Source organism: Arachis duranensis, chromosome 9, assembly GCF_000817695.3.
Source record: "Arachis duranensis cultivar V14167 chromosome 9, aradu.V14167.gnm2.J7QH, whole genome shotgun sequence".
Taxonomy (NCBI): domain Eukaryota; kingdom Viridiplantae; phylum Streptophyta; class Magnoliopsida; order Fabales; family Fabaceae; genus Arachis; species Arachis duranensis.
This window is the reverse complement of record NC_029780.3, coordinates 86,833,086-86,852,592: the sequence shown is the minus strand read 5'-3', so window position 1 is coordinate 86,852,592 and position 19,507 is coordinate 86,833,086. Positions and strand designations below refer to the sequence as shown.

Sequence of the window (19,507 nt, the reverse complement as noted above, 5' to 3'; positions counted from 1 at the left end):
TTAATATCCTGACTAAGAGTTACAAGATAACCACAACTTGCTTCAAGCCAGCAATCTCCGTGGGATCAACCCTTACTCACGTAAGGTATTACTTGGACGACCCAGTGCACTTGCTGGTTAGTGACATCGGAGTTGTGAAAAGTGCGTATCACAATTCCATGCACCACACCTCTTAATGAAGTTCATATTGTACCCATCACTTCTTGGAGCTTTAAATGACTCACAATCTCATACTGCTTCTCTAACCTCCTCTGGAGACGGTTGTACCTCCAACGCCAAAGTATCCTCATTACTAATCCTTTCCACCAGGCCGTTCCTGAACCCCACCACAGGAGACTCTTCCTGAAGATATAATCTCTTATAAAAGTCTTTAATTGCAATCTTAATTCTAGCTTGGTTCCTTACCAGTCTTCCATTAATGAGTAGCGCATCAATCCTATTGTTCCTCCTTCTCGCAAAAGCTAAGTTGTGAAAGTACCTCGTGTTCTTATCAATGTCCATCGCATGTTTAGAGCGGGACATCTGCTTCCAATGTAGTTTTTTCCTTACTTACCATTTCTCACAGCAGGCCACAAACACCTGTCTTCTATCCTCCACTGTTCCATCATAAACCCCATCCCCCGCCATATCATCAATCTTCTTCATCTCTTCCTCAAACTTCATGATTTTTTTATTCATTTCGCTAAAGTTGTCTTTATGTCATTTTCTCAGAGGAACTATCGAGACTTTCAATTTGTTTGTAAATTGCACCTCTCTTAGTCCTCTCCATTTCTCTTTGACCATTCTCAAAAACTCTTACTGGTTGTGATGTTGGTTTTTGTTATTTGTGCTTAGTTGTTGGATTTTTATAAATTTTTGTTACTTTTTATTTTATTTTTTTGTGACCAATTATATATTTGGTTTTGTTCTACAATTTTTGAATTTCATGCATTTTGCTATTTTACTATGCATGATTGCGTGGGTTTTTTTTGTTAGAATAATTAATGATTTAATATTAGTTGTTAAAATATTTGGATCCCCCTGTTGAGTTTTAATTGGCTAAAGCACTTTGAAATGTAACAATGCATGTGACATGAACTGGAACAGTGTTTTCCAATTGAATTTCTTATTTTGGTGCATGTTTTTAAGTTGTAGTGATGGTGAAAAGAAACATAGGAGGAAGAGGCCAAACATTTTGGTGAGCGGTACCCTGAGGACAGAAAAATCTATGACATGTACAGCTCTAGCTGAAGCCACAGAGCTTTGCCACATCGATGTTGGAGATTTAGTCAAAGACAAGAACTTGCATGATGGCTAGGATGAAGAGCTTGCTTGTTATATCCTTAATGAAGACTTGGTACTTATTACCCCATTTTTTTCTTTTAGTACTTAAACAAAATTGTTTGGGGATTATTAATAATCAAATTGTAAAGTTGTGATCTATATATGTGGATTTTGATGAAGTGCTTATAGTTATAAATTCATTTTGTGTATGAAGATGTGTACACATAATAACTTAATCCATATAAATTGTAATTGTTAAGTTATTGTGTTGTTTTTGATATTTTGATAATTTGTTAATTTGATATTTGTTATTTTTTATCTTGATCTTATTATTGTTGTTTTGATTTTAATTTATATTGTTAATTTCAATTCATTGTTTTTATTATTGAGTTGCTGTTAATTAAATTATATTATTGATTAGATGACAGTATCACTGAATATAATTTATTGTTCTTGACATCGAATTGCTGTTTTGTTTTTAGTTTATGTCTCGTGAATTTTGATCATTGGAGACAAACTTTGATATTAGTATTTTATGTTTGATTTTTTTTTATTTAATTTTTGAGTTTGTATTTAGATGAGATTATAGTATTATAGTTGATGTAATGTTTTAATTTAGGTAATATTTTAAAATTTATATTAAACTATAATTATAGTTTAGTGTATTTGTTTATATTTTATTTGTTATTTTATTATAAAATAATTATTCTCAATTGTCACAATTAAACCAGTTAAACTAATAAACCAGTAATTACTAATTAGAGTGATTCGAGAACCGATTTAGTATTAATTTGGATTGGCTTTTTTGAGCGAAAAAAAAAGTACTTTTCTTAAAAAATAAATTACTTTTATCCAATTTAAAACCTATTTGGATACATTTTTTAGAAAAAGTACTTTCATTATAAAAGCAAATTATTTGTTTTTTCTAAAAGTTAATAATATCTTGCTTTTAAAAAAAGCAAAAATAAAAAATATTTTTAATTCTTAAAAATTCTGTTTAAAAATCTATCTAAATATAAAATTATTTTTGTCTGCTAAAAAAATATCTTTCGTAAAAAAATAAAGAGGTAAATACCAAATCGACACCCGAAAGATTCTGACACTAATAAAATGGTACTTGATTTTTGTTATTAACAAAATAGCCCCTAAAAGATTTTAAAATTTGACAAAATCACCAAACCATGAAAAGATGACGTCACGCTAATGTGGCCGTAAAAAAAAGCTACGATGATGGCGGAGAGCTCCGGCAACGTTTTCGGCAACCTTCTTTTTCGTGTTCGCTGCTTCTCCTTCTTCAATACGCTGCTTCGTCCCCTTCCGCCATGGCAGCTGAAGAAGAAGACTGCCATGGCACGCCGCTGCATCCTGCCACTTTCTTCGTGTTTGTAGCTTCTACTTCTTCAACACACTGCCGTGTTTCTTTTCGCATCGCCATGGCACACCGCTGCGTCTTTTTTCCCATAGCAGTATCTCGTCGCGTTCTTGTGTTTGCCGCGTCTTTTTCTTCAACACGCGGTTGTGTCCCTTCTGCGTCCCCTCCGCTATGGCAATACCTCGCCGATGCATCCCCTTTCACCATAGCAAAGAAGAAGAAAATCGAAAACGTCGCCGAAACTCTTTGCCAACATCGGAGCTCTTTTCCGACGGTCACATCAGCATTTTTTGTTTATTATGATTTTGTCAAATTTTAAAATTTTTAAAAAACTATTTTATCAATAACAAAAATCAAATATTATTTTATCAATATTAAAATCTTTTAAATACTAATTTAATATTTATCTCAAAAATAAAAAAATAAATACTTTCTTTGAAAACCAATCCAAACTGGCCATAGTTTTCAACCTTGCTAATTGGTGACATATATGGGCTACCTTAGGCATTAGTTAGCAGCCACGGTGTCACTGATGACCTTCCTGGAAAGTGGCAATACCCACTTTCTTTTTTCGCCATCTTCATGGAATTAATTCCCTTTTTTCAATTTCCTTAAAACCGCTTCCAGGTTCGATTTTGTTTTCCTCCTTCGTGCCCTTTTTATATTTTGGCATTTGATCGATCTGCTAACCCTTGAAATTCATTTGATTTGATTTGGTGCAAGTTGCATGCCTTTTTTGTTGTAGTTTAGATATTCACATACCCTTTTTGTTCGTAATTAATGGGGTTTTGGTATTTGATTTAGGTTAATAGTCTCAAAGTGTTTGAGCAGATAGAGGAATTGGAAGAAGATGGGGGCAATGGCATCGCGGTTCTGGTTCATGTTGTTCCCTGCAAAGGAGTATAAGATTGTTGTTGTTGGTTTGGATAATGCTGGGAAGACCACTACCCTTTACAAGTTGCATCTTGGTGAGGTTGTCACTACCAACCCTACTGTTGGTAGCAATGTTGAAGAGGTTGTCTACAAGAACATTCGATTCGAGGTGCCTTTCACTTACTTAACCTTCTTTCATCAATTCACACCATTCACTTTGTTTTAATGTGCTTATCCTCCTTCAATGCTTTAAAGACTGCATTTGGTATCATCTGAGTCCTTCAAACTTCTGGGTTTCCAACATAAAAGATTGAAAATCTTGTTCTGGAGATAGTTGGATGAAACGTGTGTACTGAAGATGTTGACAAAATTTGTGGATATTAATCAGTTTTCATGTGTTATTTCTCTGTTTTCTAAGACTGTTTTGGATACCCTTAAGTCTCAAAATATCAAAACACCATTTTGGCCTACTAGTTTGAATGTTGGGTGTTTCTGTTTGTGTGGAAATGATCTCCTCTCAATAGTTTACCAGTTACTAATTTTGTCTTAGTTGTTTTACATTAGTATATTGTTAGGAAGGGACGGGGTTAGTTTGTTACTGGAAGATGATACCATTTGTTAGACCTTTCTTTGGATAGAAGAAGAAATTTTATAAGAATAAGAGAACATCCAAAAGACGGCCATCCTTGCATGGATACAAAAGGTATTAGCCAAGAATCAAGATGGAAAAAAGAAAAAGCTTACTTAGCTATAACAGTGCATGCCAATCTCTTTGAATATCCACTAAAGAAACATGTCATGAGCACTGAAGCGAAGCTAAGACAAATGATACTATCCCAAATTAAATCAACAGTTGAAAAGGAAGACATCTCCTTATGACTTAAAACTATGTTTCTACTTCTATTCTTTTGGTTTTCTAAAGGCTGACAGTTTCAACCTTCGTTCGAGTTCTTGATAATTATTTTTCAAATTTGTCCTGTATTCCTGGTGACAATATACATTCTGCATATTTTCATGAAGTTAGCTTGTTGTAAGACAGTTCCAAGCTTTGCTACTGTGCATGGTGACCGTATTACTCACTCTGTTTTCTTCATTTCAGGTTTGGGATCTAGGCGGACAAGAAAGGCTCCGGACATCATGGGCAACATATTATCGAGGAACACATGCTGTGATTGCGGTGATAGATAGTAGCGATAGAGCAAGGATCTCTATTATGAAGGATGAACTTTTCAGGTTGCTGGGGCACGACGAATTGCAGCACTCAGTCATCCTCGTCTTTGCCAATAAACAAGATATCAAGGATGCCATGACACCTGCTGAGATCACCGATGCACTATCTCTTCACAGCATCAAGGATCATGATTGGCATATACAAGCGTGTTGTGCCCTCACTGGAGAAGGGTTGTATGATGGTCTCGGATGGATTGCCGGGCGAGTAACCGGCAAGGCACCATCATGATTGTAGGATTTGCTGGAGTCTTTTGAACGAGATTCATTTTTCATGTACTGAATTGAGTGATTACTGATCAGTTACAAAAGTATATGTATCATTTATACTTTGAAGAGTCGACCACTCAAGCCAAACAAGTGTCTTTGGATTAGTTATGAAAGTTTATTCAATAGTTGACTATATATGTATACAAATATACTTGAAATTTTAAAATCGATTATGATAGAATTTGTTTTATGTTAGGATGTTAAATAGCTAGAAGACTTAAAAAAAACGAACTCTTTTTTATTTTATTTTTTGAAGCTAGGAGGAGAAAATTCCTTGATGGACTTGTATGATGGTCAGTTAAAGTACACTGATCCGTACCAATTCTTTGTCTAATGTCATTAGATGGTTGCAAAATTATACAAATACCCCTTCAAATGCCTATTCTAAAATTACACCAATCACAATTTAAATTCCTATTACGAAATAACAGAAATTACAAAACTATCAAGCTTCTTCAATTCTCCGGATTCAACATTATGTGGGTCAATACCACCATCTTGGAAGTTTTGTTCAACTAGGTCCTTCGTAGCTGCAACAGGATGATGTTGGAATTGAGTATGCAATGAAATTAAATCATGCTCCTTTTGCATCTGCAACAATGTACAGAGTCAGATGGAGGTAGCATCATGACTAGTATACACAGGCGAAACAAAGTGTCAACCGCATAACTTGTCAAGCAAGAAAGCTACGTATACAATTTATCATAAAACTGTAAAATACATTACTATATTCCTGTCATTCACCTGAGATGTTGGCTACTATTTCCTTACTGCTGTTAGGCTTTCTTCTTTACACTTAGACAGAGATCCACCCAAACGAAGAGGCAAGTATTGGAATAATAAAGCAAAGTGGAGATTAGGAATCAACATTTGCAATTTATTTATAATTGCCACTACTAAACCCTAAAACCTAAACACACATGCACAAAACAATGTCAGTTAGACAGCTTGATCATGCCGAACTTGTTTTGAGAGCTACCAACCCTGGACTTGTAACCCTATAAATTATGCAGCATGGCATAATAGAACAAAGGATCACATTAGAGTGAGAAAATCGCCATAGTTGTTTTTGACCTAAACCAGATTTACTCGATTCTGGTTTCAGTATAACTTGTTATCCAAATAATTTTAATCTTTAACTTTAATTATAAAACCTAACAAACGTTGTTTGGTCTGCCAGTCTGCAAGGACCAAGTTTGGATTAAGAACAAACTAAACATCATACAGAATAAATTTCCACTAGTTTTAAATAATGCAAAATTAAGACTCGATCTTTTAATAACTTAATAATATTACCAGCAACGCCAAGAAACCTCTAAGTATCATTCTGAATGTTATGAAAGGTATTAGTTAGTTATAATTTTACCCTTAACAAAGAGAAAGAGAGAAAGAAAAGAAATATAATATATATCTGTTACAAGGCAAGTCTGGAAAAAAAAAAGTTTTGTATAGTTCAATTTTGTGTTATTGATAACAAAAATAATAAGAAACAAGGATTGAAGAAGAGAAAGTAAAAGAAGTTAGACTACTGAAAATATTAAACAAAATTTTGCCTAAAAAGAATGAAAAAGAGACATGTTCTTTCTGCAAAATTTACACCAACAAATGTAATAATAAAAGAATCTCTTGTCTTCTTCCTCCTTTCGTCTCCCTCTTCTTCCAAAGCAAATAGTTTCAGTTTGAGAAATCCTCCTCTGTGGCAGACTTGAGAACAGAAAAATGAAAGCGGTTGGCATAAGGATTCCAGTGGAAGGCAACCTCATGGCCGGACTTGAGAGACCTTCTTTTGACAAAGTCTTTAGTCCAATTGGCCATGAAGACATAGCTTCTAGAAGAACCCCATCTCTTGAACACAAGACTGTGCATTGACTGTGTGTCAACGTCCCATATCTCGACCTCCATTCCTTCTTTCTGGTTCTCGTCGTACCCCAACACTGCTGCCACCAGCGGCTCCGCCATCTCCTTAGGAAGCAACAGCCTACTCATGCCCCCCACGTCGCTGCTGTTCAGCACCTTCTTCAGCTTCCATGGATCGTCATACATCATTAGCTCAGTTGAACATTCCCATGAAAACGACGGTTTCTTGTTTTCTTCCCTTTTCCTCTTCTTGTTCGTCTTCTTGATTCTCTCCAAACAAGAAGAGGTTTCTTCAGGACATGCATCCACCGCCATTGATAAGCAAGTAAAAGAATCATAATTTTCTTGATCACAAGAATCGCATTCCTCTCTACTTCTCAATCTCAAATGCAAGCAGCAACTCTTTCTCTTCTTTATCATCATTCTTGGATTATAATTATCACTTTGCATTTCTTATTTGAAAGACCCCATACTCTCCTATATATACTAATTTTCGGGAAGTTAAGTTTCAAGTACCATTTCATTTATCATTCATATTAAATTCATATTTAAATCTTTTAATCAGTTATATCATTTATCTAAGCAATGATATCAATCATTTAATATCTTATTTTATTTTAAACCGAACACATCTTTTGAATTTAATGAAAGATAAATTTTATGTTTGCCAAGACAAACCATGGTTTTTTCGATTTTTTTTCCCTCGTTCGTGCCCTTTTTATATTTTGGCATTTGATCGATCTGCAAACCCTTAAAATTCATTTGATTTGATTCGGTGCAAGTTGCATGCTTTTTTTGTTATAGTTTAGATTTTCACATACCCTTTTTGTTCGTAATTAATGGGGTTTTAATAGAATCGGTGTTTGATTTAGGTTAATAATATCAGAGTGTTTGAGTAGATAGAGGAATTGGAAGAAGATGGGGGCAATGGTATCGCGGTTCTGGTTCATGTTGTTCCCTGCAAAGGAGTATAAGATTGTTGTTGTTGGTTTGGATAATGCTGGGAAGACCACTACCCTTTACAAGTTGCATCTTGGTGAGGTTGTCACTACCAACCCTACTGTTGGTAGCAATGTTGAAGAGGTTGTCTACAAGAACATTCGATTTGAGGTGCCTTTCACTTACTTAACCTTCTTTCATCAATTCACACCATTCACTTTGCTTTAATGTGCTTATCTTGCATTCTTGCTTCAATGCTTCCCTTCCATGTTTCTGTATTTAGCATTGTTAGTGTGTGTGTATATAATGTTGCTTCTTAGCCATTCACTCGTCTGATGAAATAGAAATAATAGGCGGAGTCAGTTTTATTTAGGGGTGTGTAAATCCAAACCGATCCAAATTAAACCGTTCATCCAATCCAATTTAAATCGAAAATCGATTAAAACCGCACTAATTCGGATTTGATTGGATTATATTTTTTGCAAATCGCTAGATTGGATCGGATTTCGGATCTATTTTAATAACCGATCCAATCCAATCCAAACCGCACAATGTGTTATAATATTATTATTTTATTATTATATTTACAATTATATTTATAACATATTCAATTTGTTATATATTTTTCTATTATTCATGTATTATTATTATTTAATAAATATTTTATGTTCAAAATATTATTTATTCATTTATTTTAACTAACCTATAATTTTATTTCTATTGTTATGTTATCGTTGGCTTTTTAAAATATTGTTAAGACTTGTTATGTCATTGTTGGATCCAAACTGATCCAAACCGCTCGTAATCGGATCGAATCGGATCGGATTTTCAAAAAAGTTCATCCAATCTAAATCACACCACACATAAATTAAGCGTTCGAATCGGATGACTTTTTTTCCTTAAAACTGAACCAAACCGCACTGCGAACACTCCTATTTTTATTGATGCAGAAGGCTTGTAGAAGATGGAGTATACTTAGGGTGTGTTTGGGAAACCGTTTGAAAGGAAGAAGCACGTTTAAATTTCTTGAAAGCTTTAATTTTTGGTTTGGCAAATTTTTTTCTCATGAACATAGAAGTGATTTTGCTGCCAAAACTACGTTTACAAGAAGCAACTTGTAGCTTCTGCGTTTTTTTAACTGGCTTTTAGCCATAGATACTAAATTTATTTACTTTTTACCAACTTTATCCTTTGTATATGTTATTGTATTAATTATAAAATTCTTGTTATTTCTATTTATATGAATTCTATTTTCTATTATTTATTATTTTTACTTTTTTCAATAAATTGTTTGACATTATACACTTTTATAATTGTGATTTTTATGTATTATGTTTGTTATTATCTTTTTATAATATAATTTATTAATTCTATTAGGTAAAGTAAATTAAACAAAAAATTAACTGTAAATAATAATAAAAAAAAATTATAACATACTAAAAAACGAGTACCAAAAATACTAAAAATATATTATATAAAAAGATCATCAAGAACTTTTAGATTTGTTTAAATCACTATAAAGTAAATATTTAATTTTTTATTAGTTTCAGTATTTTCTTTTATAATTGTAATTCTCGTATACTATGTTTTAGTGTAATTTTTTTATAATATAGATTATGATTCCATTAAAAAAGATAAATTAAATAAAAAATTAATCATAGATAATAATAAAATCATAAACGTTGGGTAAAATAATAGGATAATATAAAAAAAAAATTTAAGTTGATGTCTATTTTAGTAATTTTTTATCTAAGAGTGATTTTGAATGGTATAAACCAAACAACATTTATTTTACTATAATCTATTTTGATACAAAAATTACCAAACATAAATTACTTTAACACAAACTTATTTTTGATCAAAATCAAGTTTGCAAAATCAATTTTTTGCAAACTCCCGTTTACAAACTGTAATCCAAACACACACTTAAATAACTAAAGGTTTTAGCAAGGTTTAGAGAAACTATAGGTGAATATATTAAGAGATATTTAGGGTCTGTTTGGTTTTAGAAAACGTTTTCTGTTCTTTTCAATTTTTCCAGTTTGAAGTCGAACATCAACGTGATTTCTAATAGAATGCTTTAGGAATTGGATTTCTAATATCGTTGTTAGATCCATATAACAGAATGATTCCACATAGAGAGACATGGCTTGGCTGTTATTGTAGGGTATCCAAACCTGGTAAGTATTAATTTCTGCCAAATCTTTCTTGGAAAGGTAAGAATTGGATTATAACCTCTGTTTTGTCATGGTTCATAAATGATTTGAAGAGGTGTAACGTCTTTATTTGATTTTGTTATTTCTTTATCTTATTGAAGGCCGCATAAAAAATTAAAAAAAAGAGAATGATTTTGGTACTTCAGTAATAACATTTGTTACAATCTTGCTGTTGAGGGGGTTTAGGATGACCTATTTACGTACTTCTTTCTGTGTCATTCATTTCAGGTCTGGGATCTCGGCGGACAAGAAAGACTCCGAACATCATGGGCAACATATTACCGAGGAACGCATGCGGTAATTGCTGTGATAGACAGTAGCGATAGAGCGAGGATCTCTATCATGAAAGACGAACTTTTCAGATTGCTGGGGCATGACGAATTGCAGCATTCTCTCATTCTTGTCTTCGCTAATAAACAAGATATCAAGGATGCCATGACCCCTGCAGAGATCACCGATGCGCTCTCTCTTCACAGTATCAAGGATCATGATTGGCATATACAAGCTTGCTGTGCCCTCACCGGAGAAGGGTTGTATGATGGTCTTGGATGGATCGCCCGGCGAGTAACTGGCAAAGTGCCAACATGATTGTAGAAGGGTTACTCTAGTCTTTTGGATGAGATTCAATTTTTCTTGTGTTGAATTTAAGTGATGAGTGATAAAGAATCTTTGTATCATTTTATACTTGAGAATCACACAAGCTAATTGTAAATTGGTTTCAGTTTCTTTTTTTCATAAGTGAAGTATAACGTTTAACAAAAGGCATCATCAAACTGAAACTCTATTTACCATTCATTCAATGGTGGTGAAAAGGAAAGAAAAAATATCAAATAATCATTAACAAGGTATTGGTAATTATGATCTGAAGCACATATAGCTATGTTTATACTATAAATTGTCATCTGCACAAGGAAGCATTCCATTAAAATTTGCCAATAACAATACTGTTTCAAAACTCTCAAATTCTCTGCTCAATCCTGGATCAAAGAAGGTGGGTGAAAAAGAAAATAGGAAAAAAGAAAAGAAAGGGTAAAACTGTAGAATGTGTTTGGTGAGGTCTTGGTCAATGAAATATAGCAGGTATCCATTGATCATCAGAGAATCCAGCACCTGCAGCCTTTAGATTCTTGAGGGCCTTCAAACCATCGATCCCATGAAGGATTTAGGGGGCCAATAGTTCTGCCAAATTAGAATGAACATAACTTCTGTTAGAACACAATTCTCAAACAGTTGATGCAACCGAAACAGATGAAGCTATAGGGAGATTTTTACGTTGGTAGTAACGGATCGGGTCTTGTTTCCACATTACTGAGTGTTCTGCAAAAAACAAAGTACCATTTGGAAGTTAGGAGTTATATACTATAATTGAATGTGCAATAGTCTTTTTTTTTTTGGTTTTCAAGCTTACTCTTTGCATGGTGCAGATGCTTTATCCATCCTTTCAAGTTGTTCCAGCTCTTCCTGCATCCGATTCATAGTGAATGTTAAAAACAGTTGCTGCATAACTTAGAAACATAGAATGAAATGGTAGGAATGTGAAAAGGATGAAAATAACTAAAACAAACCAACAGATTTGTAGCAAAAGCAACACAATGCAGAAGCACTTTTAATTCCGCGGAATATTCAAAATATGAGCATATATTTGTAATAATGAAACAAAAAAAAAAAAACAAAGAAAAAAAAAACAAAAAGTTGATTCCGGAGAGTTTTAGCTCAAAGTGGAACTAAGATCGCAATAAGGATTGTTTGTTTACATGATGAAATCTCCACCAGGCTCACAGGCTGCTTCACCTACACCCTTGTGCTAACCATCTTCGTTCCATCCCAGGTCATCGATGACATGTACGCAACACAACTAAAAAGAGAAGGTAAAAGGCAATGTCGGAAATTGCAATAGTCTTTCATCTAGTCCTACACTTAGCATCTCTCTTTCTTAAAGCATGTATTAGGACCTAGGCAGACCGCAGCCCCACACAATATTCTGAAACCTATAAATGCGTGCAGAAAACCATGTGTTCAGAATTATAGAAGAATCTTAATAATGATGTTCTGCTAGACATTAGGGTATATACCATGCTACATCCACTTCGAAACGAATCTACACAGCTGGCCACCATAAAGAATGTTTTGAAACTAATATGGATGTCAACCTAATAATCTGAGAACTTAATGCTTGCTTCAATCCTCAAATGTTGAAATGGAGCTAATCTCAACTAGGAATGGACTTGATATTCAAAAGATGTAACCGTTGTTCGACACAATGACTGCTATTAATTGAAAAGGCTTACTGTGGCCCCTATCAACCGTATCAATTGACAAATCTGTGAAAGAGCCTAGGGAGCCCATGAGATATCCTGGCAGTACTGTTTTGATCCTCATGTCCTTTGATGTTACAAAGATAATTGCAGAAAGGATTTGTTAGCTCTCTGAACATTCAGTGGTGATTGCATAATTGTGTATCCTTAACTTTCCAGAACATGAGCACAAAAAGGAATTCTTTCCGATATATAGTTTGACAAACCCAAAATGTGATGTTTCCAGATTGTTGTACAACTAAACTAGAATGTTATAAGTACAATAAAGGAAAAGGGTCTCTAATTTCAGTTCGATCTATATCAATTTCATACAGGATTCTCCTCAATCCACAATTCAACAGAGTGAACCTTATTACAGCTGATCTAATTTTCCAACTTTTGGTCGCTCATGCTCACAGAATTTTGAACAAGTTACCTTAATCTCTATCTACTTTCTCTTAAAGAGGCATCATAAGACTGGAAGAACTTCTACTTCCGGAATCAGGCGCAATTTAAGATTGACAGCTTGAATCAATTATTTTCCGCAGATAACGTATGAATGTTTCAGTTGTTGATGTTAATAACTGAATGAAAAATTCAAATGCTAAACCAATAAATTACTGATAGAAAATAACTTTTGTATTTGGATGAACTTATTTTGGGCTCAAAATGTTTAGGACCAAAAGCTTCCAAATATAGTTTGAGAGAGAGAGAGAGAGAGAGAGAGAGAGAGAGAGATGTAAACTGTGAGACCTATGTTCGAATGAATACCGATTTCAAATAAACCCTTCTCAGAAAATAACATAATGGAAGTCATTGGAAGATGGTACATTCATCATCTACATTAACACGAACTAACTCAAAATCATGTCATCTCAATGAGACTTTACTCCCCTTAATTTGTAAGTCATCTAAGAGATTTTATGCACCTTGACACTAATAAATGGACTTACATGTAATTTCTGACAGAATGAACGGGAAAAAAAGGTAAAAGTAAAAAGTGTAAGCAACACCAATCAGCTCAAATGCAATTAGAAAGAAGTTAAATTAATAGAATATCCATTTAGCTTGTCATTCAAATCATCAATCTACTATTGCAGTTATAAAATTGACAATACACCGAGAATGATTAGATTGCATATGAATTGTTTAGAAAATAAAATAAAATAAAATAAAAGAAGCAGAATAGAAAAAAAAAGGGATTCTAATGTTAAGACTCAATAACTATGCTGGGAATCTGGACGGAGACTCCGCTTCAATGTCCATACTCATACCTTTCTCAAGACAAAATTGCCATCTAAAAGAATATTAAATTCACTAAGCACAATTAAATCCACAAATGATATAGTCACAACTTTGTAAAAAAGTCAGGTTTCAAAAATATTATGATTGCCAGCAAAATCAATAGTAAGAAAAGTTTTACTGCATAACATGCGTTTTACTAAATTCCATAGATCAAATTCAAAAAATCTAGCTGATAGAACATTACCCCATCAATAAACTGAATCAAAAGCTACTAAATTGTTAACCTATTTCCCAACAGAGGCACTGTGTACAAATTTGTCTCTAACAGTATTGACATCACAATGAAAGAAAAGTTCAAAACTTTCACATACCATTTTACCATAACACACAGAAGAACAAAAGCAAACCATAGGGAGAGAAAAAAAAAGTACAAGGTTAACAAGTAAACGACACACATAGAGACAGAACAAACAAAAAGAAAACCAATTCGCAACACCACCACCAAATAACAAAGCTCCAAAACATTATGATTGACGATGAGAAAAAAACAAGAAGATACCTCTAAGAACCTTGCTTCTTGTTCCAACCTCTTCACTTCTGCATGTACCCTATGCTTCCCTCTTGTCTCAGCAGAAGACAAGGACTGAACCCGGTTTGTGATGGGGCTTGCTGATTCAGGTCCACTGGATTGCATTTTCCGAGGCTTAAAAATATAAAAATGGTGGCAATTGAATAAAAACAGAAGAAAAAGAAATGAGAAATGAAAGATCCCTAGCTTCCACCCACCCACACAGAAAAGTTCACAAAGCCTATGATTCAAAAGAAGGGATATTTGAATGCAAAGGCTCCATCTTTGACGAGAACAAGGATGACACAGAAATCTTTGATCGACCCCATGAATAATCAAGAGTTGGCCATTAAGAAGCCTCTGCAATAAAGACCCAAGTGGATCTAACTAAGGTTTGTACTTTGAAGACACGGATTGAGACAGGTCAGAGATGTGTTTTGTTGGTGACGAAGAGTAGGAATAGAAGGAGAGAAGAAGAATAAGAATAAGAATATGAATAAGAGCAAACGAAGAAAAGGTTTCAGCTTTGTGGTGTTGGTGTGTGTTGGATGATTCAAAGGCTCAAGCTTTTGGAAGTGTTTTCACATTGGGAATGGAATTTGGTTTTTATTTTTTATGGGGTGATAAAAAAATTAAAAAAGAAAAAAAAAAGAAAAACAGAATAGACAATAGAGGACTTGGGTTTCAAGAGTGTGTTGAAGTTGTCGTTGTTGTGCTGTGTTGGAGTTGGAGGAGGAAAAACTGAAAAAGCTGTTTCCTTTTTTGTTTTCTCCAATTTTTTTTGGGTGGTGTCTTTTTTGTCTTTTTCTCTATGTATTAACTTTTTGAAAAAAGAAAGAAAAATTCATTTATTATTTTCCTCTCTCCTTTACATTCCAACTTTGAGGCTTCTTTTGAGTTTTGAGGACTGAAAGTAGTCTCATGTGGTTCATGTGGTGACTGGTGATGGTGGTTTTTTTTCCTCTGATTAGTGTGCGGTGAGTGAAAGAGTTATAAAATAAAAAAAAGGTACTAAAACGTTCATAAACAGACAAAACAAATGTTACTTTTTTTTTTCTTTTTTATTTGCTCTTTCAATTTGATAATCAATAAAATCACATGGCCAATTTTTTTTTAATTAAGTATTTAATTAAATTATAGCGCGCTTCTTCTTTAAATATAGAACAAATGACAAATAGATCCCTAACCTTTTTTTTGTAGACGTTTTTGTTTTAAGAATTAAAAAATACATTTATGTCCCTGACCTTTTCAAAACCTGAACAAATTTATCCCTCCGTTAAAGTGACACCGTTGGACCTGATGGAAAAATCTGACGTGATTCCCATTGTGCTGACCTAGCCGTTACGGGAGCACATATGGCATGGACCTTTTTAAAATAGAACATATTCATCCTCCCACACCAAAACGACACCGTTTTGCATAACCGTCCAAATGACGAAATTATCCTTCTTTCTCTTTCACCTCCTCTCTTCTTTCCCTTCACCGGAACACAATCCGACAACAACAACCAAAACAACGCTTCTTTCTGTGGTTGTGATGGTAAAAAAGAAAAAGAACACTCCATTTTGTTATAGAGTTCTGCTAAGGAATCTATGAGGTTGATTGGCTTAAGAAAAGGTTCTATGGTTGGTTCAATGATTTCAGTTGAAGGAAGCTGAAAAGATGCAACAAGGTTTGAAATAGCTGAAGGTGTGTTGTTGTTGTTGGTGGTGGTGATGGATTTTAGTTTTGACCAAGAATTGGTTTTGCAATTCCAAATCGCGAGGCGAGGACAAGTCGTTTGTCAACTTCAGAACCACGACGACAGCGGTGCCGTGTACGGAGCCTCCCAAATGTGGGAAGAGGTTGGCTCTGCAAACCAGACACGTGGTGTGAGACTCGAGTCACTCGTCGACCCACTTAGAGTGGAACATGTGGTGTGAGATTCAAGCCACTCCGCCCTATCATTTTTCTCTCAAAAAATGCATCACCAAAATTCTAACAAACTTCTCTTTCCCCTTTTCTGCTACAACTACAATCTTTTTTTAATCTGTACTAACTTGTAACAATTCAATTTAAATATCTCTCTATCTATCTATCTATCTATCTATCTCTCTCTCTTTCTCTCTCTCTCTCATTTTAGAATGAAGCAAGTGCAGGAGAATGAACATCATCATTATTGTCTCCCTCAAAATTTTTCACACTCCATGTTACTGTCTCTTCAAAGTGAGAACTTTATCCAAAAGGGATTCAAGAAAACCAAAAAAGGAGTCATAAAATAAAAATGCGTGGATTAAAGCTAAGTGAACTATTTAAGAGCACTCAAGTTCATGCTCTTAGTTCTTTATCAGAAAAAGCTAATGGTGGTGGTGGTAGCATTAGCACTAGCAGTAGCAACAACAACAAAGCTTCATTAATGGCTTCCACCAAATTCAACAACAATAATAACAGTAAACACAGAACAACAAAATGAGAATCTGGAGAGTAATAAGAATGAAAGGAGAAGTGTTGATGAACTAGAAGTGCTGTGTTTGAATAAGAACCAGATGTTGAATTTGGAAGATTAGGGCTCCATTGAAACGACGTATTTTGGATGGAAGGACGAATATGTCCTATTTTAAAAAGGTCCATGTCACGTGTGTTCCCGTAACGGCTAGGTCAGCGCAACGGGAGCCACGTTAGACTTTTTCGTCAAATCCAACAGAGTCACTTTAATAGAGGGATAAATTTGTCCAGGTTTTACGGGGGTCAGGAACATATGTATTTTTCAATCTTTAGGAAAAAAATGTCTGCAGAAAAAAAAGTTAGGGACTTATTTGTCCTTTTCTCTTAAATATATGTATATATGCATTGTTGCTAATTTTTTTCCTCCTTTCCCTCTTTGGTGATCGTCGTCGTCATCTTTTTCTCTTGCTCTTTTTCAACACCGTCTTCTTTTGTTTTTGTTTGATTTCTTTTTTTTTTTCCTTTTCATCCTCCATTATTATTATCATCATCATTATCGTCGTCTTCTTCTTCATTATCATCTTCTTCTATATATATGTTCACATCACAAAAATTTTGATATACAATACATAAATTTTTAAATAATCACATACCTAAAATATTAACACCAAACCAATAAAATACGTACAGCATAAAAATTTTAATACACAATATATAAAATTTGGTACACATCACAAAATTTTTTTAAAAACTACATATTCAAAATTTTGATATCCAACCAACAAAATATATATAGTACAGAAATTCTAGTGCACATTATATAACTTTTTGCGCACAGTACATAAATTTTTATATACAGCACAAAATATTTTAAAAGACCATATATATCTCTAAAACATTGACTCACCTAATTAATAAATTACATTTGTAACAAAAATTTATGTACTATAAACAAAAATTTTCATGCTATATGCATAAATTTTTATGTTATATCGATAAATTTGTGTTTTGTGCAAAATTTTTTATATTATGTATAAATTTTTATACTATGTCAATAAATTTTTGTACTTTTCAATAAAAATTTATGTACTAAAAAACACGAAAAAAAGAAACAATAATATATACGTATAATTTTTTATTTGTACCAATTTAATTAAACTTAATTATAAAAAAAATTTATTTATAACATCACTGTTTTACAATAACTAATAAGAGACTCTTCCAAATTATGTTTTCAAATTTTGATTTCATATATTTCCTCTTTGTCTGATGCTTTTCCTTTATAAAGCATGATGTATTAATAAGCAATTTTACCACCGGTAGAATTAGGTTAAATTTTAGAAAAAAAATAAAAAAAAACTAATTCGTAAAAGAATGAACTAAAATAAAAATTTTAAACTAAATTAAAATTTATATATAATCCATAAAAATAAATTGAAGTCTCGGAGGGATCATTGCCTTTTTTACTATAAATGAGGTTCTGTGCTTATTTTTCTTTCTATTTTTTTAAAATAGACAATTTTTATTATTTGGTATATTAAAAATATTAATACATAGAGTATTTTTTATTTTTTGTCGTTAGTTAACAAGTTGTTAGATATATAAAATGGAATTTAAAACTTTAACATTTATTTTAATGGATAAGTGATCTAATTAGTTAACTAATTCAAATTAATTAAAATGAAATAAATCTTCATAGTGGTAGTTGAGATTCACCAGATTATTTAATTTGGTCTTTGATATTCTAATTTCACCATAATAGTCTCCTATATTTAGCTTTAAATACCATAATGATTTTTGAGATCATTTTCGATGCTGACTCAGTTGACAGAGTGTTGATGTGGCTATCGTTTGACACATTAGAGATTTTTAACGATTAAATGATATGGCAAAATTACAATTGGACTCAATTTGGTCCCTTCGATTTTATAAAATGCTAATTCATCCTAATGTTTAGGTCGTGTTCTTCTGCTTCTTTCTTTTCTTTTTCTTCTACTTAATGGAAACTCGGTGATCATATGCAATTACTTGACATTAAGAATAATATCTAGATTGAGCACACAACCAATTTCAACTCCTATGATGACAAAAATAGTTACTAAAAGAAATAAAACTCACCAAACCATCACTTGTAATCTGCGACAGTCTAGTAACTTTGTGCTTCGCTACGAGGGCTGGAATCTTTCCGAGTCTCTCCTCCATTAAACAAAAGTAAAGCATTCTCATCTCTAACCGCAATATCAATTCCTTCTTAAATATACTTCATGAAAATTGCAGATTGACTATGATTCTTCTTATACGACTCCAAGAACTAAGAATCCCCCTTCTCAATATTCTCACAGCTACTACTAGTGTAAACTGAGTGTCTAACAACTGTGACAAGGTTTTTCAGGGGTTTAGAAAAGGGTAATCCTTCGAAGCAAAGTCGAATTTACCATAATAGCACTCATTTTGCGCCTTGTGATGAGTTCCGTAGAAAGAAAGGAAGATGAGGACTGTTACACTAAAGTAGAAAGCAATAAAAATAATCATAAAAGGGTGGAGCTTGAAAAAATTATTGAAACAGAAATAAAATGGTTTGATCATTTTTTTGAGAGGACAAAAAAAAGAGAAAAAAATACATACAAAAAATTTTACTTATTTCGAATCCTAACATTTCGCTATTGATAAAGAAAAAAGGAAGAACGAATGAGAATGAAAGTGTAGAAGACAAGCGAGTTTCTGTGACCCAATGTTTACACTCTAACGACATCATTTTACCTAATAATAGGTACCAAATAAAAGTAGCATCATTTTAAAAACCTTCAGTATGGTAATAAAAGATAGTCAAGATAATGATTTTTTTTCTTATGTGATCTTGGTAGAGTCTTGGATAAATTCATAACAATAACTTATAGTAAAATCGTAAATGTTGATAGACACAGTACAGTTTATAATCTTTTTGTTAAAGCTGATTTTT

At 33.2% G+C, this 19,507-nt stretch overlaps 4 protein-coding genes across 4 annotated transcripts; 2 read left to right on the top strand and 2 right to left on the bottom strand.

The window, feature by feature from the left end:
• The first annotated feature begins 3,227 nt into the window (after positions 1 to 3,227).
• On the top strand, positions 3,228 to 5,210 carry LOC107466119 (uncharacterized). The gene is made up of 3 exons (XM_016085096.3): positions 3,228 to 3,262; positions 3,440 to 3,677; positions 4,608 to 5,210. Exons 2-3 carry the CDS (start codon positions 3,486 to 3,488, stop codon positions 4,965 to 4,967), a joined length of 552 nt encoding a protein of 183 aa, XP_015940582.1. The 5' UTR covers positions 3,228 to 3,262; positions 3,440 to 3,485; the 3' UTR covers positions 4,968 to 5,210.
• On the top strand, positions 3,232 to 10,624 carry LOC107466115 (uncharacterized). Its single transcript, XM_016085089.3, has 3 exons — positions 3,232 to 3,262; positions 7,762 to 7,972; positions 10,246 to 10,624. Exons 2-3 carry the CDS (start codon positions 7,781 to 7,783, stop codon positions 10,603 to 10,605), a joined length of 552 nt encoding a protein of 183 aa, XP_015940575.1. The 5' UTR covers positions 3,232 to 3,262; positions 7,762 to 7,780; the 3' UTR covers positions 10,606 to 10,624.
• On the bottom strand, positions 6,680 to 7,177 carry LOC107466106 (B3 domain-containing protein At2g33720-like). The gene has a single exon (XM_016085080.3). It carries the CDS (start codon positions 7,175 to 7,177, stop codon positions 6,680 to 6,682), a length of 498 nt encoding a protein of 165 aa, XP_015940566.1.
• Positions 10,625 to 10,823: 199 nt separating the features above from the next.
• LOC107466117 (guanine nucleotide-binding protein subunit gamma 2) lies at positions 10,824 to 14,842 on the bottom strand. The gene is made up of 5 exons (XM_021130420.2): positions 14,343 to 14,842; positions 14,116 to 14,259; positions 11,426 to 11,478; positions 11,290 to 11,334; positions 10,824 to 11,196 (listed from the first exon to the last, which is right to left on the bottom strand). Exons 2-5 carry the CDS (start codon positions 14,248 to 14,250, stop codon positions 11,112 to 11,114), a joined length of 318 nt encoding a protein of 105 aa, XP_020986079.1. The 5' UTR covers positions 14,251 to 14,259; positions 14,343 to 14,842; the 3' UTR covers positions 10,824 to 11,111.
• Between the last annotated feature and the right edge of the window lie 4,665 nt (positions 14,843 to 19,507).